An 18,468-nucleotide genomic window follows, 5' to 3' on the forward strand; every position below is an offset into this window, starting at 1 on the left:
GTGGGGGGGCACATACAGCAGAGTATTAGAGGAGGGGGTCTGAGGTGGGGGGGCACATACAGCAGAGTATTAGAGGAGGGGGTCTGTAGTGGGGGGCACATACAGCAGAATATTAGAGGAGGGGGTCTGAGGTAGGGGGCACATACAGCAGAGTATTAGAGGAGGGGGTCTGTAGTAGGGGGCACATACAGCAGAGTACTAGAGGAGGGGGTCTGAGGTAGGGGGCACATACAGCAGAGTATTAGAGGAGGGAGTCTGAGGTGGGGGGGGGCACATACAGCAGAGTATTAGAGGAGGGGGTCTGTAGTAGGGGGGGCACATACAGCAGAGTATTAGAGGAGGGGGTCTGTAGTAGGGGGCACATACAGCAGAGTATTAGAGGAGGGGGTCTGTAGTAGGGGGCACATACAGCAGAGTATTAGAGGAGGGGGTCTGTAGTAGGGGGCACATACAGCAGAGTATTAGAGGAGGGGGTCTGTAGTAGGGGGCACATACAGCAGAGTATTAGAGGAGGGGGTCTGAGGTGGGGGGGGGCACATACAGCAGAGTATTAGAGGAGGGGGTCTGTAGTAGGGGGGGCACATACAGCAGAGTATTAGAGGAGGGGGTCTGTAGTAGGGGGCACATACAGCAGAGTATTAGAGGAGGGGGTCTGTAGTAGGGGGCACATACAGCAGAGTATTAGAGGAGGGGTCTGTAGTAGGGGCCACATACAGCAGAGTATTAGAGGAGGGGGTCTGAGGTAGGGGGCACATACAGCAGAGTATTAGAGGAGGGGGTCTGTAGTAGGGGGCACATACAGCAGAGTATTAGAGGAGGGGGTCTGAGGTAGGGGGCACATACAGCAGAGTATTAGAGGAGGGGGTCTGAGGTGGGGGGCACATACAGCAGAGTATTAGAGGAGGGGGTCTGAGGTGGGGGGGGGCACATACAGCAGAGTATTAGAGGAGGGGGTCTGTAGTAGGGGGGGCACATACAGCAGAGTATTAGAGGAGGGGGTCTGTAGTAGGGGGCACATACAGCAGAGTATTAGAGGAGGGGGTCTGTATCAGGGGGCACATACAGCAGAGTATTAGAGGAGGGGGTCTGTAGTAGGGGGCACATACAGCAGAGTATTAGAGGAGGGGGTCTGTAGTAGGGGGCACATACAGCAGAGTATTAGAGGAGGGGTCTGTAGTAGGGGCCACATACAGCAGAGTATTAGAGGAGGGGGTCTGTAGTAGGGGGCACATACAGCAGAGTATTAGAGGAGGGGGTCTGAGGTAGGGGGCACATACAGCAGAGTATTAGAGGAGGGGGTCTGTAGTAGGGGGCACATACAGCAGAGTATTAGAGGAGGGGGTCTGAGGTAGGGGGCACATACAGCAGAGTATTAGAGGAGGGGGTCTGAGGTGGGGGGGGGCACATACAGCAGAGTATTAGAGGAGGGGGTCTGTAGTAGGGGGGGCACATACAGCAGAGTATTAGAGGAGGGGGTCTGTAGTAGGGGGCACATACAGCAGAGTATTAGAGGAGGGGGTCTGTAGTAGGGGGCACATACAGCAGAGTATTAGAGGAGGGGGTCTGTAGTAGGGGGCACATACAGCAGAGTATTAGAGGAGGGGGTCTGTAGTAGGGGGCACATACAGCAGAGTATTAGAGGAGGGGGTCTGTAGTAGGGGGGGCACATACAGCAGAGTATTAGAGGAGGGGGTCTGTAGTAGGGGGCACATACAGCAGAGTATTAGAGGAGGGGGTCTGTAGTAGGGGGCACATACAGCAGAGTATTAGAGGAGGGGGTCTGTAGTAGGGGGCACATACAGCAGAGTATTAGAGGAGGGGGTCTGTAGTAGGGGGCACATACAGCAGAGTATTAGAGGAGGGGTCTGTAGTAGGGGGAACATACAGCAGAGTATTAGAGGAGGGGTCTGTAGTAGGGGGAACATACAGCAGAGTATTAGAGGAGGGGGTCTGTAGTAGGGGGCACATACAGCAGAGTATTAGAGGAGGGGTCTGTAGTAGGGGGAACATACAGCAGAGTATTAGAGGAGGGGTCTGTAGTAGGGGGAACATACAGCAGAGTATTAGAGGAGGGGGTCTGTAGTAGGGGGCACATCAGCTCCGTTTTTTTAAGTGGTTTTGCACAACATGCGATTTTTGACACGTTTTTTTTACCTATTTCTTCAACAGACAAAAAAAGTAAAAACCACAAGCGTCAAAAAAATAAAATATTGCAGCAAAAAAAAAACCCTTTATCTCCGTCTCCCATTGATATCGATGGGGTTTTCGAGGCGGAAAACGCCTCAAGATAGGGCATGTCGCTTTTTACCAGGAGCGTTTTTTTTTTTGCTCGCGAGAAAAAAAAAACGCCTCCACCTCTTATTGCAATCAATGGGAGTCAATTTCGGCAAAAAACTGTGTGAACAGGGCCTTAGATGTCCGGCAGTTCTTACACAGGAGTCGCGGCACAGCACGCGGAACAACACGCGGCACAACACGCGGCACAGCACCCGGCACAACACGTGGCACAACACGCGGCACAACACGCGGCACAACACGCGGCACAGCTCTTACCTTCCTCAGCGTCGGGAACTTCCCTTCATATCGGTAGAACCAGCCGAACGCTAAAGGTGGCGACAGAGGAAGAAGGTGACTGGTGGCAGCGACAATTACTGTAGAGGCTAAAAACAGCGGATGACTCGGCACAGAACCAATCACGTGACACGCTCAGATCGCCGGATCTAAACCTCCATATTGCAGATTGTCCATGTGCTGGGGGCAGCAGGGGATCATGGGAAGGGGAGTTCTTTGTCCCCCATAGAACTAGATACCGCGCTGGTGAATTAATAACCTCTGGGGCAGACACAGCCACCCATGGGACCTGCGCCCAGAGCAGCCAATCAGAGCTCAGCTTTCATCTTCTACATTGCACTGGAAAAATAAGTTGTGGACTCTGGTTAATTGTTCCGGGCAACAAGGTCCCTCTGGTCTGAGACCGTTTCATACAAGGCCCTCAGGGTCATCAGTGGTCGTTGGCAGGAGCGGACACAATCCCGGCCATAAAGCAGATCGCTGTGAAAACCAATAATGCTACGCACTCCTCCATACATCTCCTTCTACCTCATTAGTGACAGCGAGAAAGAACTGGGGGGCCGACTGTATCCTAGGACATTAGTGACAGTGAGAAAGAACCGGGGGGCCGACTGTATCCTAGGACATTAGTGACAGCGAGAAAGAACCGTGGGGCCGACTGTATCCTAGGACATTAGTGACAGCGAGAAAGAACCGGGGGGCCGACTGTATCCTAGGACATTAGTGACTGAGAAAGAACCGGGGGCCGACTGTATCCTAGGACATTAGTGACTGCGAGAAAGAACTGGGGGGCCGACTGTATCCTAGGACATTAGTGACTGAGAAAGAACCGGGGGGCCGACTGTATCCTAGGACATTAGTGACTGAGAAAGAACCGGGGGGGCGACTGTATCCTAGGACATTAGTGACAGCGAGAAAGAACCGGGGGGCCGACTGTATCCTAGGACATTAATGATTGAGAAAGAACCGAGGGACGACTGTATCCTAGGACATTAGTGACTGATAAAGAACCGGGGGGGCGACTGTATCCTAGGTCATTAGTGACAGTGAGAAAGAACCGGGGGGGCGACTGTATCCTAGGACATTAGTGACAGTGAGAAAGAACCGGGGGGACGACTGTATCCTAGGACATTAATGATTGAGACAGAACCGGGGGGCCGACTGTATCCTAGGACATTAGTGACAGCGAGAAAGAACCGGGGGCCGACTGTATCCTAGGACATTAGTGACTGAGAAAGAACCGGGGGGCCGACTGTATCCTAGGACATTAGTGACAGCGAGAAAGAACCGGGGGCCGACTGTATCCTAGGACATTAGTGACAGCGAGAAAGAACCGGGGGCCGACTGTATCCTAGGACATTAGTGACTGAGAAAGAACCGGGGGGCCGACTGTATCCTAGGACATTAGTGACTGAGAAAGAACCGGGGGGGCGACTGTATCCTAGGACATTAGTGACTGAGACAGAACCGGGGGCCGACTGTATCCTAGGACATTAGTGACAGCGAGAAAGAACCGGGGGGCCGACTGTATCCTAGGACATTAGTGACAGCGAGAAAGAACCGGGGGGCGAACTATCCTAGGACATTAGTGACAGCGAGAAAGAACCGGGGGGCCGACTGTATCCTAGGACATTGGTGACAGCGAGAAAGAACCGGGGGGCCGACTGTATCCTAGGACATTAGTGACTGAGAAAGAACCGGGGGGGCGACTGTATCCTAGGACATTAGTGACTGAGAAAGAACCGGGGGGCCGACTGTATCCTAGGACATTAGTGACAGCGAGAAAGAACCGGGGGGCCGACTGTATCCTAGGACATTAGTGACAGCGAGAAAGAACCGGGGGGCCGACTGTATCCTAGGACATTAGTGACAGTGAGAAAGAACCGGGGGCCGACTGTATCCTAGGACATTAGTGACTGAGAAAGAACCGGGGGCCGACTGTATCCTAGGACATTAGTGACTGAGAAAGAACCGGGGGGGCCGACTGTATCCTAGGACATTAATGACAGCGAGAAAGAACCGGGGGCCGACTGTATCCTAGGACATTAGTGACAGCGAGAAAGAACCGGGGGCCGACTGTATCCTAGGACATTAGTGACAGCGAGAAAGAACCGGGGGGCCGACTGTATCCTAGGACATTAGTGACAGCGAGAAAGAATCGGGGAGCCGACTGTATCCTAGGACATTAATGATTGAGAAAGAACCGAGGGCAGACTGTATCCTAGGACATTAGTGACTGAGAAACAACCGGGGGCCGACTGTATCCTAGGACATTAGTGACTGAGAAACAACCGGGGGCCGACTGTATCCTAGGACATTAGTGACAGCGAGAAAGAACCGGGGGGCCGACTGTATCCTAGGACATTAGTGACAGTGAGAAAGAACCGGGGAGCCGACTGTATCCTAGGACATTAATGATTGAGAAAGAACCGAGGGCCGACTGTATCCTAGGACATTAGTGACAGCGAGAAAGAACCGGGGGGCCGACTGTATCCTAGGACATTAGTGACAGTGAGAAAGAACCGGGGAGCCGACTGTATCCTAGGACATTAATGATTGAGAAAGAACCGAGGGCCGACTGTATCCTAGGACATTAGTGACAGCGAGAAAGAACCGGGGGGCCGACTGTATCCTAGGACATTAACGATTGAGAAAGAACCGAGGGCCGACTGTATCCTAGGACATTAGTGACAGCGAGAAAGAACCGGGGGGCCGACTGTATCCTAGGACATTAGTGACAGCGAGAAAGAACCGGGGGGGGGGGGGCCGACTGTATCCTAGGACATTAGTGACAGAGAAAGAACCGGGGGGCCGACTGTATCCTAGGACATTAGTGACAGCGAGAAAGAACCGGGGGGGGCCGACTGTATCCTAGGACATTAGTGACAGAGAAAGAACCGGGGGGCCGACTGTATCCTAGGACATTAGTGACAGTGAGAAAGAACCGGGGGGCCGACTGTATCCTAGGACATTAGTGACAGCGAGAAAGAACCGTGGGGCCGACTGTATCCTAGGACATTAGTGACAGCGAGAAAGAACCGGGGGGCCGACTGTATCCTAGGACATTAGTGACTGAGAAAGAACCGGGGGCCGACTGTATCCTAGGACATTAGTGACTGAGAAAGAACCGGGGGGGCCGACTGTATCCTAGGACATTAATGACAGCGAGAAAGAACCGGGGGCCGACTGTATCCTAGGACATTAGTGACAGCGAGAAAGAATCGGGGGACGACTGTATCCTAGGACATTAGTGACAGCGAGAAAGAACCGGGGGGCCGACTGTATCCTAGGACATTAATGATTGAGAAAGAACCGAGGGCCGACTGTATCCTAGGACATTAGTGACAGCGAGAAAGAACCGGGGGGCCGACTGTATCCTAGGACAATAGTGACAGTGAGAAAGAACCGGGGAGCCGACTGTATCCTAGGACATTAATGATTGAGAAAGAACCGAGGGCCGACTGTATCCTAGGACATTAGTGACAGCGAGAAAGAACCGGGGGGCCGACTGTATCCTAGGACATTAGTGACAGCGAGAAAGAACCGGGGAGCCGACTGTATCCTAAGACATTAGTGACAGCGAGAAAGAACCGGGGGGCCGACTGTATGCTAGGACATTAGTGACTGAGAAAGAACCGAGGGCCGACTGTATCCTAGGACATTAGTGACAGCGAGAAAGAACCGGGGGGCCGACTGTATCCTAGGACAATAGTGACAGTGAGAAAGAACCGGGGAGCCGACTGTATCCTAGGACATTAATGATTGAGAAAGAACCGAGGGCCGACTGTATCCTAGGACATTAGTGACAGCGAGAAAGAACCGGGGGGCCGACTGTATCCTAAGACATTAGTGACAGCGAGAAAGAACCGGGGGGCCGACTGTATGCTAGGACATTAGTGACTGAGAAAGAACCGGGGGGGCGACTGTATCCTAGGACATTAGTGACTGAGAAAGAACCGGGGGCCGACTGTATCCTAGGACATTAGTGACAGCGAGAAAGAACCGGGGGGCCGACTGTATCCTAGGACATTAGTGACTGAGAAAGAACCGGGGGGGGAGACTGTATCCTAGGACATTAGTGACTGAGAAAGAACCGGGGGGAGGGCGACTGTATCCTAGGACATTAGTGACTGAGAAAGAACCAGGGGCCGACTGTATCCTAGGACATTAGTGACTGAGAAAGAACCGGGGGCCGACTGTATCCTAGGACATTAGTGACTGAGAAAGAACCGGGGGGGCCGACTGTATCCTAGGACATTAATGACAGCGAGAAAGAACCGGGGGCCGACTGTATCCTAGGACATTAGTGACAGCGAGAAAGAATCGGGGGCCGACTGTATCCTAGGACATTAGTGACAGCGAGAAAGAACCGGGGGGCCGACTGTATCCAAGGACATTAGTGACAGTGAGAAAGAACCGGGGAGCCGACTGTATCCTAGGACATTAATGATTGAGAAAGAACCGAGGGCCGACTGTATCCTAGGACATTAGTGACTGAGAAAGAACCGGGGGGGCCGACTGTATCCTAGGACATTAATGACAGCGAGAAAGAACCGGGGGCCGACTGTATCCTAGGACATTAGTGACAGCGAGAAAGAATCGGGGGCCGACTGTATCCTAGGACATTAGTGACAGTGAGAAAGAACCGGGGAGCCGACTGTATCCTAGGACATTAATGATTGAGAAAGAACCGAGGGCCGACTGTATCCTAGGACATTAGTGACAGCGAGAAAGAACCGGGGGGCCGACTGTATCCTAGGACAATAGTGACAGTGAGAAAGAACCGGGGAGCCGACTGTATCCTAGGACATTAATGATTGAGAAAGAACCGAGGGCCGACTGTATCCTAGGACATTAGTGACAGCGAGAAAGAACCGGGGGGCCGACTGTATCCTAGGACATTAGTGACAGCGAGAAAGAACCGGGGAGCCGACTGTATCCTAAGACATTAGTGACAGCGAGAAAGAACCGGGGGGCCGACTGTATGCTAGTACATTAGTGACTGAGAAAGAACCGGGGGGGGCGACTGTATCCTAGGACATTAGTGACTGAGAAAGAACCGGGGGCCGACTGTATCCTAGGACATTAGTGACAGCGAGAAAGAACCGGGGGGCCGACTGTATCCTAGGACATTAGTGACTGAGAAAGAACCGGGGGGGGAGACTGTATCCTAGGACATTAGTGACTGAGAAAGAACCGGGGGGGGCGACTGTATCCTAGGACATTAGTGACTGAGAAAGAACCGGGGGGGGGGGGGCGACTGTATCCTAGGACATTAGTGACTGAGAAAGAACCAGGGGCCGACTGTATCCTAGGACATTAGTGACTGAGAAAGAACCGGGGGCCGACTATATCCTAGGACATTAGTGACTGAGAAAGAACCGGGGGGGCCGACTGTATCCTAGGACATTAATGACAGCGAGAAAGAACCGGGGGCCGACTGTATCCTAGGACATTAGTGACAGCGAGAAAGAATCGGGGGCCGACTGTATCCTAGGACATTAGTGACAGCGAGAAAGAACCGGGGGGCCGACTGTATCCTAGGACATTAGTGACAGTGAGAAAGAACCGGGGAGCCGACTGTATCCTAGGACATTAATGATTGAGAAAGAACCGAGGGCCGACTGTATCCTAGGACATTAGTGACAGCGAGAAAGAACCGGGGGGCCGACTGTATCCTAGGACATTAGTGACAGCGAGAAAGAACCGGGGGGGGGCCGACTGTATCCTAGGACATTAGTGACAGAGAAAGAACCGGGGGGCCGACTGTATCCTAGGACATTAGTGACAGCGAGAAAGAACCGGGGGGCCGACTGTATCCTAGGACATTAGTGACAGCGAGAAAGAACCGGGGGGGCCGACTGTATCCTAGGAAATTAGTGACAGTGAGAAAGAATCGGGGAGCCGACTGTATCCTAGGACATTAATGATTGAGAAAGAACCGAGGGCCGACTGTATCCTAGGACATTAGTGACTGAGAAAGAACCGGGGGGCCGACTGTATCCTAGGACATTAGTGACTGAGAAAGAACCGGGGGCCGACTGTATCCTAGGACATTAGTGACAGCGAGAAAGAACCGGGGGGCCGACTGTATCCTAGGACATTAGTGACTGAGAAAGAACCGGGGGGGGGGGCGACTGTATCCTAGGACATTAGTGACTGAGAAAGAACCGGGGGGGGGCGACTGTATCCTAGGACATTAGTGACTGAGAAAGAACCGGGGGCCGACTGTATCCTAGGACATTAGTGACTGAGAAAGAACAGGGGGACCCACTGTATCCTAGGACATTAGTGACAGCGAGAAAGAACCGGGGGGCCGACTGTATCCTAGGACATTAGTGACAGCGAGAAAGAACCGGGGGGGCCGACTGTATCCTAGGACATTAGTGACAGCGAGAAAGAACCGGGGGCCGACTGTATCCTAGGACATTAGTGACTGAGAAAGAACCGGGGGCCGACTGTATCCTAGGACATTAGTGACTGAGAAAGAACCGGGGGGGCCGACTGTATCCTAGGACATTAGTGACAGTAAGAAAGAACCGGGGAGCCGACTGTATCCTAGGACATTAATGATTGAGAAAGAACCGAGGGCCGACTGTATCCTAGGACATTAGTGACAGCGAGAAAGAACCGGGGGGCCGACTGTATCCTAGGACATTAGAATCTGTACAACAAATCATTTGGGATAAAATCAGTGGAAAATAAATAGAGAGAGAGAGAGAGAGACGCGGAGACGGAAGTGATAAAGAGAGAGAGAGAGAGAGACGGAAGTGATAAAGAGAGAGACGGAAGTGATAAAGAGAGAGAGAGACGGAAGTGATAGAGAGAGAGAGACGGAAGTGATAAAGAGAGAGAGAGACGGAAGTGATAAAGAGAGAGAGAGAGACGGAAGTGATAAAGAAAGAGAGACAGAGACGGAAGTGATAAAGAGAGAGAGAGAGACGGAAGTGATAAAGAGAGAGAGACAGAGACGGAAGTGATAAAGAGAGAGAGAGACGGAAGTGATAAAGAGAGAGAGAGACGGAAGTGATAAAGAGAGAGAGAGACGGAAGTGATAAAGAAAGAGAGAGAGAGACGGAAGTGATAAAGAGAGAGAGACAGAAGTGATAAAGAGAGAGAGAGACGGAAGTGATAAAGAGAGAGAGAGAGAGACGGAAGTGATAAAGAGAGAGAGAGAGACGGAAGTGATAAAGAGAGAGAGAGAGAGAGACGGAAGTGATAAAGAGAGAGAGAGACGGAAGTGATAAAGAGAGAGAGACGGAAGTGATAAAGAGAGAGAGAGAGAGACGAAAGTGATAAAGAGAGAGAGAGAGAGACGGAAGTGATAGAGAGAGAGAGAGATGGTAGTGATAAAGAGACAGACGGAAGTGATAAAGAGAGAGAGACGTAAGTGATAAAGAGAGAGACATAAGTGATAAATAGAGAGAGACGTAAGTGATAGAGAGAGAGAGACGGAAGTGATAAAGAGAGAGAGAGACACAAGTGATAAAGAGAGAGAGACGGAAGTGATAAAGAGAGAGAGAGAGACGGAAGTGATAAAGAGAGAGAGAGAGAGAGACGGAAGTGATAAAGAGAGAGAGAGACGGAAGTGATAAAGAGAGAGAGAGACGGAAGTGATAAAGAGAGAGAGACGGAAGTGATAAAGAGAGAGAGAGAGAGACGAAAGTGATAAAGAGAGAGAGAGAGACGGAAGTGATAAAGAGAGAGAGACGGAAGTGATAAAGAGAGAGAGAGAGAGAAACGGAAGTGATAAAGAGAGAGAGAGAGACGGAAGTGATAAAGAGAGAGAGAGACGGAAGTTATAAAGAGAGAGAGAGAGACGGAAGTGATAAAGAGAGAGAGAGAGACGGAAGTGATAAAGAGAGAGAGAGAGACGGAAGTGATAAAGAGAGAGAGAGAGACGGAAGTGATAAAGAGAGAGAGAGAGACGGAAGTGATAAAGAGAGAGAGAGAGACGGAAGTGATAAAGAGAGACGGAAGTGATAAAGAGAGAGAGAGACGGAAGTGATAAAGAGAGAGAGAGAGACGGAAGTGATAAAGAGAGAGAGAGAGAGACGGAAGTGATAGAGAGAGAGAGAGACGGAAGTGATAAAGAGACAGACGGAAGTGATAAAGAGAGAGAGAGAGACGTAAGTGATAAAGAGAGAGACATAAGTGATAAATAGAGAGAGACGGAAGTGATAAAGAGAGAGACACAAGTGATAAAGAGAGAGAGACGGAAGTGATAAAGAGAGAGAGAGAGAGACGGAAGTGATAAAGAGAGAGAGAGAGACGGAAGTGATAAAGAGAGAGAGAGACGGAAGTGATAAAGAGAGAGAGAGACGGAAGTGATAAAGAGAGAGAGAGAGACGGAAGTGATAAAGAGAGAGAGAGAGAGAGAGAGAGAGAGACGAAAGTGATAAAGAGAGAGAGAGAGACGGAAGTGATAAAGAGAGAGAGACGGAAGTGATAAAGAGAGAGAGAGAGAAACGGAAGTGATAAAGAGAGAGAGAGAGACGGAAGTGATAAAGAGAGAGAGAGACGGAAGTGATAAAGAGAGAGAGAGAGACGGAAGTGATAAAGAGAGAGAGAGAGACGGAAGTGATAAAGAGAGAGAGAGAGACGGAAGTGATAAAGAGAGAGAGAGAGACGGAAGTGATAAAGAGAGACGGAAGTGATAAAGAGAGAGAGAGACGGAAGTGATAAAGAGAGAGAGAGAGAGACGGAAGTGATAGAGAGAGAGAGAGAGACGGAAGTGATAAAGAGAGAGAGACGGAAGTGATAAAGAGAGAGAGAGAGAAACGGAAGTGATAAAGAGAGAGAGAGAGACGGAAGTGATAAAGAGAGAGAGAGACGGAAGTTATAAAGAGAGAGAGAGAGACGGAAGTGATAAAGAGAGAGAGAGAGACGGAAGTGATAAAGAGAGAGAGAGAGACGGAAGTGATAAAGAGAGAGAGAGAGACGGAAGTGATAAAGAGAGAGAGAGAGACGGAAGTGATAAAGAGAGAGAGAGAGACGGAAGTGATAAAGAGAGACGGAAGTGATAAAGAGAGAGAGAGACGGAAGTGATAAAGAGAGAGAGAGAGACGGAAGTGATAAAGAGAGAGAGAGAGAGACGGAAGTGATAGAGAGAGAGAGAGACGGAAGTGATAAAGAGACAGACGGAAGTGATAAAGAGAGAGAGAGAGACGTAAGTGATAAAGAGAGAGACATAAGTGATAAATAGAGAGAGACGGAAGTGATAAAGAGAGAGAGAGACACAAGTGATAAAGAGAGAGAGACGGAAGTGATAAAGAGAGAGAGAGAGAGACGGAAGTGATAAAGAGAGAGAGAGAGAGACGGAAGTGATAAAGAGAGAGAGAGACGGAAGTGATAAAGAGAGAGAGAGACGGAAGTGATAAAGAGAGAGAGAGAGACGGAAGTGATAAAGAGAGAGAGAGAGAGAGAGAGAGACGAAAGTGATAAAGAGAGAGAGAGAGACGGAAGTGATAAAGAGAGAGAGACGGAAGTGATAAAGAGAGAGAGAGAGAAACGGAAGTGATAAAGAGAGAGAGAGAGACGGAAGTGATAAAGAGAGAGAGAGACGGAAGTGATAAAGAGAGAGAGAGAGACGGAAGTGATAAAGAGAGAGAGAGAGACGGAAGTGATAAAGAGAGAGAGAGACGGAAGTGATAAAGAGAGAGAGAGAGACGGAAGTGATAAAGAGAGACGGAAGTGATAAAGAGAGAGAGAGACGGAAGTGATAGAGAGAGAGAGAGACGGAAGTGATAAAGAGAGAGAGAGAGAGACGGAAGTGATAGAGAGAGAGAGACGGAAGTGATAAAGAGAGAGAGAGAGAGAGACGGAAGTGATAAAGAGAGAGAGAGAGAGAGACGGAAGTGATAAAGAGAGAGAGAGAGAGAGACGGAAGTGATAAAGAGAGAGAGAGAGATACGGAAGTGATAAAGAGAGAGAGAGAGACGGAAGTGATAAAGAGAGAGAGAGACGGAAGTGATAAAGAGAGAGAGAGAGAGACGGAAGTGATAAAGAGAGAGAGAGAGAGAGAGAGAGGGAAGTGATAAAGAGAGAGAGAGAGAGAGACGGAAGTGATAAAGAGAGAGAGAGAGACGGAAGTGATAAAGAGAGAGAGAGAGACGGAAGTGATAAAGAGAGAGAGACGGAAGTGATAAAGAGAGAGACAGAGACGGAAGTGATAGAGAGAGAGACAGAGACGGAAGTGATAAAGAGAGAGAGAGACAGAGACGGAAGTGATAAAGAGAGAGAGAGAGAGACGGAAGTGATAAAGAGAGAGAGAGACAGAAGTGATAAAGAGAGAGAGACGGAAGTGATAAAGAGAGAGAGACGGAAGTGATAAAGAGAGAGACAGAGACGGAAGTGATAAAGAGAGAGACAGAGACGGAAGTGATAGAGAGAGAGACAGAGACGGAAGTGATAAAGAGAGAGAGAGAGAGAGGGAAGTGATAAAGAGAGAGAGAGAGAGACGGAAGTGATAAAGAGAGAGAGAGACGGAAGTGATAAAGAGAGAGAGACGGAAGTGATAAAGAGAGAGAGACGGAAGTGATAAAGAGAGAGACAGAGACGGAAGTGATAGAGAGAGAGACAGAGACGGAAGTAATAAAGAGATAGAGACAGAGACGGAAGTGATAAAGAGAGAGAGAGACAGAGACGGAAGTGATAAAGAGAGAGAGAGAGAGAGACGGAAGTGATAAAGAGAGAGAGACAGAGACGGAAGTGATAAAGAGAGAGAGAGAGAGACGGAAGTGATAAAGAGAGAGAGAGAGAGAGACGGAAGTGATAAAGAGAGAGAGAGAGACAGAAGTGATAGAGAGAGACGGAAGTGATAAAGAGAGAGAGACAGAAGTGATAAAGAGAGAGAGAGAGAGACGGAAGTGATAAAGAGAGAGAGAGAGACGGAAGTGATAAAGAGAGAGAGAGACGGAAGTGATAAAGAGAGAGAGAGACGGAAGTGATAAAGAGAGAGAGACGGAAGTGATAAAGAGAGAGAGAGAGACGGAAGTGATAAAGAGAGAGAGAGAGACGGAAGTGATAAAGAGAGAGAGAGGCAGAAGTGATAAAGAGAGAGACGGAAGTGATAAAGAGAGAGAGACGGAAGTGATAAAGAGAGAGAGAGAGACGGAAGTGATAAAGAGAGAGAGAGAGACGGAAGTGATAAAGAGAGAGAGAGGCAGAAGTGATAAAGAGAGAGACGGAAGTGATAAAGAGAGAGAGACGGAAGTGATAAAGAGAGAGAGAGAGAGACGGAAGTGATAAAGAGAGAGAGAGAGAGACGGAAGTGATAAAGAGAGAGAGACGGAAGTGATAAAGAGAGAGAGAGACAGAAGTGATAAAGAGAGAGAGAGACGGAAGTGATAAAGAGAGAGACGGAAGTGATAAAGAGAGAGAGAGACGGAAGTGATAAAGAGAGAGAGACGGAAGTGATAAAGAGAGAGAGACGGAAGTGATAAAGATAGAGAGAGACGGAAGTGATAAAGAGAGAGACGGAAGTGATAAAGAGAGAGAGAGACGGAAGTGATAAAGAGAGAGAGAGAGACGGAAGTGATAAAGAGAGAGAGACGGAAGTGATAAAGAGAGAGAGAGACGGAAGTGATAAAGAGAGAGACGGAAGTGATAAAGAGAGAGAGAGACGGAAGTGATAAAGAGAGAGAGACGGAAGTGATAAAGAGAGAGAGACGGAAGTGAGAGAGAGAGAGAGAGAGAGAGACGGAAGTGATAAAGAGAGACGGAAGTGATAAAGAGAGAGAGAGAGACGAAAGTGATAAAGAGAGAGAGACGGAAGTGATAAAGAGAGAGACGGAAGTGATAAAGAGAGAGAGAGACGAAAGTGATAAAGAGAGAGAGAGAGAGAGAGACGAAAGTGATAAAGAGAGAGAGAGAGACGAAAGTGATAAAGAGAGAGAGACGGAAGTGATAAAGAGAGAGAGAGAGACGGAAGTGATAAAGAGAGAGAGAGAGACGAAAGTGATAGAGAGAGAGACAGAAGTGATAAAGAGAGAGAGAGAGAGACGGAAGTGATAAAGAGAGAGAGACGGAAGTGATAAAGAGAGAGAGAGAGAGAGACAGAGACGGAAGTGATAAAGAGAGAGAGAGACAGAGACGGAAGTGATAAAGAGAGAGAGAGAGAGACGGAAGTGATAAAGAGAGAGAGAGACAGAGACGGAAGTGATAAAGAGAGAGAGAGAGAGAGAGACGGAAGTGATAAAGAGAGAGAGAGACAGAAGTGATAGAGAGAGACGGAAGTGATAAAGAGAGAGAGACAGAAGTGATAAAGAGAGAGAGAGAGAGACGGAAGTGATAAAGAGAGAGAGAGAGAGACGGAAGTGATAAAGAGAGAGAGAGACGGAAGTGATAAAGAGAGAGAGAGACGGAAGTGATAAAGAGAGAGAGACGGAAGTGATAAAGAGAGAGAGAGAGACGGAAGTGATAAAGAGAGAGAGAGAGACGGAAGTGATAAAGAGAGAGAGAGGCAGAAGTGATAAGAGAGACGGAAGTGATAAAGAGAGAGAGACGGAAGTGATAAAGAGAGAGAGAGAGACGGAAGTGATAAAGAGAGAGAGAGAGACGGAAGTGATAAAGAGAGAGAGAGGCAGAAGTGATAAAGAGAGAGACGGAAGTGATAAAGAGAGAGAGACGGAAGTGATAAAGAGAGAGAGAGACGGAAGTGATAAAGAGAGAGAGAGACGGAAGTGATAAAGAGAGAGACGGAAGTGATAAAGAGAGAGAGAGACGGAAGTGATAAAGAGAGAGACGGAAGTGATAAAGAGAGAGACGGAAGTGATAAAGAGAGAGACGGAAGTGATAAAGAGAGAGACGGAAGTGATAAAGAGAGAGAGAGAGGGAAGTGATAAAGAGAGAGACGGAAGTGATAAAGAGAGAGAGAGACGGAAGTGATAAAGAGAGAGAGAGAGAGACGGAAGTGATAGAGAGAGAGAGAGAGACGGAAGTGATAAAGAGAGAGAGAGACGGAAGTGATAAAGAGAGAGAGACGGAAGTGAGAGAGAGAGAGAGAGAGAGAGACGGAAGTGATAAAGAGAGACGGAAGTGATAAAGAGAGAGAGAGAGACGAAAGTGATAAAGAGAGAGAGACGGAAGTGATAAAGAGAGAGAGAGACGGAAGTGAGATAGAGAGAGACAGAGACGGAAGTGATAAAGAGAGAGAGAGAGACGAAAGTGATAAAGAGAGAGAGAGAGAGAGAGACGAAAGTGATAAAGAGAGAGAGAGAGACGGAAGTGATAAAGAGAGAGAGACGGAAGTGAGAGAGAGAGAGACAGAGACGGAAGTGATAAAGAGAGAGACGGAAGTGATAAAGAGAGAGAGAGACGGAAGTGATAAAGAGAGAGACGGAAGTGATAAAGAGAGAGACGGAAGTGATAAAGAGAGAGACGGAAGTGATAAAGAGAGAGACGGAAGTGATAAAGAGAGAGAGAGAGGGAAGTGATAAAGAGAGAGACGGAAGTGATAAAGAGAGAGAGAGACGGAAGTGATAAAGAGAGAGAGAGAGAGACGGAAGTGATAGAGAGAGAGAGAGAGACGGAAGTGATAAAGAGAGAGAGAGACGGAAGTGATAAAGAGAGAGAGACGGAAGTGAGAGAGAGAGAGAGAGAGAGAGACGGAAGTGATAAAGAGAGACGGAAGTGATAAAGAGAGAGAGAGAGACGAAAGTGATAAAGAGATAGAGACGGAAGTGATAAAGAGAGAGAGAGACGGAAGTGAGATAGAGAGAGACAGAGACGGAAGTGATAAAGAGAGAGAGAGAGACGAAAGTGATAAAGAGAGAGAGAGAGAGAGAGACGAAAGTGATAAAGAGAGAGAGAGAGACGGAAGTGATAAAGAGAGAGAGACGGAAGTGAGAGAGAGAGAGACAGAGACGGAAGTGATAAAGAGAGAGAGAGAGACGAAAGTGATAAAGAGAGAGAGACGGAAGTGATAAAGAGAGAGACGGAAGTGATAAAGAGAGAGAGAGAGACGAAAGTGATAAAGAGAGAGAGACGAAAGTGATAAAGAGAGAGAGAGAGACGAAAGTGATAAAGAGAGAGAGACGGAAGTGATAAAGAGAGAGAGAGAGACGGAAGTGATAAAGAGAGAGAGAGAGAGAGACGAAAGTGATAGAGAGAGAGACAGAGACGGAAGTGATAAAGAGAGAGAGACGGAAGTGATAAAGAGAGAGAGAGAGAGAGACAGAGACGGAAGTGATAAAGAGAGAGAGAGAGACGGAAGTGATAAAGAGAGAGAGAGAGAGAGAGACGGAAGTGATAAAGAGAGAGAGAGAGACAGAAGTGATAGAGAGAGAGAGAGACGGAAGTGATAAAGAGAGAGAGAGAGACGGAAGTGATAAAGAGAGAGAGAGGCAGAAGTGATAAAGAGAGAGAGAGACGGAAGTGATAAAGAGAGAGAGAGAGACGGAAGTGATAAAGAGAGAGAGAGACGGAAGTGATAAAGAGAGAGAGAGACGGAAGTGATAAAGAGAGAGAGAGACGGAAGTGATAAAGAGAGACGGAAGTGATAAAGAGAGAGAGAGACGGAAGTGATAAAGAGAGAGAGAGACGGAAGTGATAAAGAGAGAGAGACGGAAGTGATAAAGAGAGAGAGAGAGACGGAAGTGATAAAGAGAGAGAGAGAGACGGAAGTGATAAAGAGAGAGAGACGGAAGTGATAAAGAGAGAGAGACGGAAGTGATAAAGAGAGAGAGAGAGACGGAAGTGATAAAGAGAGAGAGACGGAAGTGATAAAGAGAGAGAGACGGAAGTGATAAAGAGAGAGAGAGACGGAAGTGATAAAGAGAGAGAGACGGAAGTGATAAAGAGAGAGAGAGAGACGGAAGTGATAAAGAGAGAGAGAGAGACGGAAGTGATAAAGAGAGAGACGGAAGTGAAAGAGAGAGAGAGACGGAAGTGATAAAGAGAGAGAGAGAGACGGAAGTGATAAAGAGAGAGAGAGAGACGGAAGTGATAAAGAGAGAGAGACGGAAGTGATAAAGAGAGAGAGAGACGGAAGTGATAAAGAGAGAGAGAGAGACGGAAGTGATAAAGAGAGAGAGAGAGACGGAAGTGATAAAGAGAGAGAGAGAGAGAGACGGAAGTGATAAAGAGAGACGGAAGTGATAAAGAGAGAGAGAGAGACGAAAGTGATAAAGAGAGAGAGACGGAAGTGATAAAGAGAGAGACGGAAGTGATAAAGAGAGAGAGAGACGAAAGTGATAAAGAGAGAGAGAGAGAGACGAAAGTGATAAAGAGAGAGAGAGAGACGAAAGTGATAAAGAGAGAGAGACGGAAGTGATAAAGAGAGAGAGAGAGACGGAAGTGATAAAGAGAGAGAGAGAGACGAAAGTGATAGAGAGAGAGACAGAAGTGATAAAGAGAGAGAGAGAGAGACGGAAGTGATAAAGAGAGAGAGAGAGACGGAAGTGATAAAGAGAGAGAGACGGAAGTGATAAAGAGAGAGAGAGACGGAAGTGATAAAGAGAGAGAGAGACGGAAGTGATAAAGAGAGAGAGAGACGGAAGTGATAAAGAGAGAGAGAGAGACGGAAGTGATAAAGAGAGAGAGAGAGAGAGACGGAAGTGATAAAGAGAGACGGAAGTGATAAAGAGAGAGAGAGACGGAAGTGATAAAGAGAGAGAGAGAGAGACGGAAGTGATAAAGAGAGAGAGAGACGGAAGTGAAAGAGAGAGAGAGAGACGGAAGTGATAAAGAGAGAGAGAGAGACGGAAGTGATAAAGAGAGAGAGAGACGGAAGTGATAAAGAGAGAGAGAGACGGAAGTGATAAAGAGAGAGAGAGAGACGGAAGTGATAAAGAGAGAGAGAGAGACGGAAGTGATAAAGAGAGAGAGAGAGAGACGGAAGTGATAAAGAGAGAGAGAGAGACGGAAGTGATAAAGAGAGACGGAAGTGATAAAGAG

General features: G+C 48.3%; 1 protein-coding gene across 9 annotated transcripts in view; it reads right to left on the reverse strand.

Moving 5' to 3' along the window:
* LOC142699465 (harmonin-like) overlaps positions 1-18,468 on the reverse strand; it is a 93,271-nt gene that overhangs the window by 29,658 nt on the left and 45,145 nt on the right. For 8 of the 9 annotated variants that reach the window (XM_075848060.1, XM_075848059.1, XM_075848063.1 and 5 more), the window contains exon 14: positions 2,554-2,603. The exons of the other annotated variant lie outside the window; for it this stretch is intronic. In XM_075848060.1, coding sequence (XP_075704175.1) covers positions 2,554-2,603 — 50 coding nt within the window. The remainder of the gene's footprint in view (positions 1-2,553; positions 2,604-18,468) is intronic. 9 annotated transcript variants of the gene reach the window in all.

This window comes from Rhinoderma darwinii, unplaced genomic scaffold (genome assembly GCF_050947455.1).
Source record: "Rhinoderma darwinii isolate aRhiDar2 unplaced genomic scaffold, aRhiDar2.hap1 Scaffold_1587, whole genome shotgun sequence".
NCBI classification, from domain to species: domain Eukaryota; kingdom Metazoa; phylum Chordata; class Amphibia; order Anura; family Rhinodermatidae; genus Rhinoderma; species Rhinoderma darwinii.